General features: G+C 52.8%; 1 protein-coding gene across 1 annotated transcript in view; it reads left to right on the top strand.

The window, feature by feature from the left end:
- The first annotated feature begins 1,156 nt into the window (after positions 1-1,156).
- Positions 1,157-2,969, top strand: part of LOC123128891 (E3 ubiquitin-protein ligase WAV3) — a 6,220-nt gene continuing 4,407 nt past the window's right edge. Inside the window, exon 1 of the mRNA XM_044549005.1 lies at positions 1,157-2,089. Within this exon, the coding sequence (XP_044404940.1) occupies positions 1,811-2,089 (279 nt within the window). The 5' untranslated portion in view covers positions 1,157-1,810. The remainder of the gene's footprint in view (positions 2,090-2,969) is intronic.

The following is a 2,969-nucleotide window of genomic DNA, read 5'->3' as shown; positions in this document are numbered from 1 at the left end:
GTGCAAGGACCAGCAAAGCGGCGCCAGTTGACCTCGCCGCTGCTGCTCGGCCCGGTCTCGGTGGATCCGCTGGCAGTGGCCGGCCGGCCGGCCACATACGGGCACTACTCCATGTGTTTCATTGCATTCATTCGTTCCCTACCCTGCTTTATAAAGTCAGGGTCTGCTTTTCTATGACTTCATTTAAGTTTTCTACTGTTTTTTTCATGCCTACTCTCTCCTGTTCATCATCCATCATTGCTTTTTTCTTTCCCTCCCGACTTGGGGGCACGCACTGGCTGGCGCCTGGTTCGGGCCCCAGTTCCATTCTGGGACGTGTTTTAGGTTCAGCGCTGCAAAAGGCGCCACCCTGCTCCCCCCCTACATGAAATACGTGATAGAAAAACTAGAAATCCCACACGCTTTTCTGGTTTGAGATAATGCTTAGCTTAACTAGTTTCGACGAAATTCATGGCTCGTGTAGTACATGAGTAGCCCCACTGCTACTAGTGGACAGAGAAAATTCCACAGAGGCGTAGTAGTAGCAGCAGCTAGTGGTGGTGGTGGCAGCGGGCACATGAACAGCAACCCGGCATACAATGAGTGTAAATGCGTGTGCCCATCAATGGCGACACGAGAGATACCCGTGACGCAAAAGCACCGGCAAAACCAAGCACCAAACGAGTGAGTGACCCTCCGTAAGAAAAATATAAACGAAACAGTCTTGTTAAACCTCAGTCGGCTGAGGCTTGGTTAGACCTCAGCCGACGCTACGCTACGCTCGTGAGATCTTACACTAATATTCGTGTATTTTTTTTAGTTTTTCTATTTTCTTTTTTACATGTTACATCATTTAATTGAGACTTCTCGACTGAGACCTGGTCACACTCTAAATGAAAACCGCCCTCCCAATTTCTCATTTCTGTTATCATCATCATCATCATCATCATCATCATCAGGGCAATGGAAAAAGAAGCAAGGAACAGAACAAAACCTGTGAATGAATGAATGACTAACAATGAATAATATGCGTTGCCTGCCACTGGCAGAGAAAACGGAAACGGGAGGTGGGCCGGCGTTAGCGTACATGTCGTGTCGTGTCGCGTCCAGCAGAAGCAGAAAACAGAGGGCGAGGATGATTATATTACATGGGGCGCCCAGCTCGTCGTCTTCCCCCGCCGAGCCGTTGCCCACACATCACTCACTCGCCAGTAGAGTACTCTACTCACGCACCACCATCGACAACTTGACCTGAGCTGAGCTGAGCGCCTCGCAAGCTCGCTCACTCACTCAGTCCTCGCCATCATCTCCTTCTTTCCAGCTTTTCTTCCTCCCCCGCCCTGTGGACTGTGCCCCCCGCTTGCTTTGCTCGCTGCCTTTTCCCCCTCCCTCCCTCTCCTCTCCTCTTTCTTAAAAAGCTGCTCCCTCTCCCCCTCGCACCTCCTCTCTCTCTCTACTTCGTCTTCTCTCTCTCTGCCTTGGCATGGCTGCCTGAGGTCAAATACCCATCCCGCTTTCTCTCTCTTTCTCGCACAATCTTTGTCCCAGATTCCAACCCTCACCTCCCCTCCATCCATTTATTTTAGCGCCTGCCTGCTAGCTGCTCTGCTTCATCTCTACCCCATGGCCATGGCTTCCACGGCGGCGGTCAGCGAGCCCCCGACGGAGCAAAAGCGCCGCCAGCTTGGCTTCTGAGCTCTGACCTCGCCTCTCACCCACCCCGCACCTACCTACCAGTACAGTCACTGAGTAGCAAGCTCAGCTCAGCTCGGCTTGACTTGAAGTGGTGCGTAGCAGTTGGTTGGTTGGTTTGCTGCGCGGAGAGGAGCGGATGGAGAGCAGATGGAGGAAGGCCAAGATGTCGCTGGGGCTCAACCTCTGCGTCTACGTGCCCCGGACGCTGGACGACCTGGACGCCGGCCCGCCCTCCACGGGCTCCTCCACGGCCGCGCTCGTCTCGCCGGCGGCCTCCTCCTACGCCACCAGCGCCAACACCACCCCCACCGCCGACCCGGGCAGCGCCAAGGGCCCCGGCGCGCTCATGCCCACCACCCCGACGCCCACCTCCGCCGGCCTCCGCCTCTCCAAGTCCGGCAGCAAGTCCTTCAAGGTACCACCACCACCACCACCACCAAACCATGTCTTCTGTAACAAACATTGAAAGAAAAATAAAGAACTTGCTGCAAAGATCTATCCATCTATCTATCCAGTGTGTTGATTTATCTTTGCTTTCTCAGTTAATTAAGCTCTAATCCCTCACAAAAAGTACTTAAAGCTTGGATTCAGGTTGTACACCTGTGACGTTCTTGTGCTTCCAATGATGCGCGCAAGTAGCTTTCTTTCATTCCTTCAACACACACACACACACACAAAGTGCGGTGAAGAACACAGGGGGTGGAAAAGGAGGAGGAGATGGGGGCAACGCAATGGTGGATGGGGAATATCATCATGGAGTGGGGGAGTTTGTCTTTCTTTACTGCTGGGGTCCTCCTCCTCCTCCTCCTCCATAGATAGAAGGATAGTCCACACATCTTTTTCCTCATCACTCACCTTTTCCTCCTAGTCCTAGTCCTCCTCCTCCTCCTAGATAGCCAGCCATTCTCATTCACTTCACTTCTTTTCGTGGAGGCATAAAGAGGAGGCAGTGACATACATAGCTCCTTTTCACAGCAGCAGCAGCTGCTTGGACACTGTTCTCAGATGCCTTCTTGCATTCTTCCAACACACACAAGGGAAAAAAACGTTTGAGAACAGGAGGGTGGGTGCCTGGGAGCCCACCGGAGCCTCCCTTTAGGGCGCCCAGAGGCCAGATTTGGAAAAGGTGATTAGTTTCCGCCAGATGATGCCAATTTGCAAATTGTTAAGCTGCAGTATCCCTAGTTAAGCTGACAGTATCCCTAGTTATGCTATGGGCTATGGAATCAATGACGTGGCGCGGCGCTGAGCGGACACGGGGAGCGGTTTAGGTTTGGGTTTTCAAATGTTTGTGG

Source organism: Triticum aestivum, chromosome 6A (genome assembly GCF_018294505.1).
Source record: "Triticum aestivum cultivar Chinese Spring chromosome 6A, IWGSC CS RefSeq v2.1, whole genome shotgun sequence".
NCBI classification, from domain to species: Eukaryota; Viridiplantae; Streptophyta; class Magnoliopsida; order Poales; family Poaceae; genus Triticum; species Triticum aestivum.
Note: the sequence above shows the minus strand (reverse complement) of the source record. Positions and strands in the feature narration are given on the sequence as shown.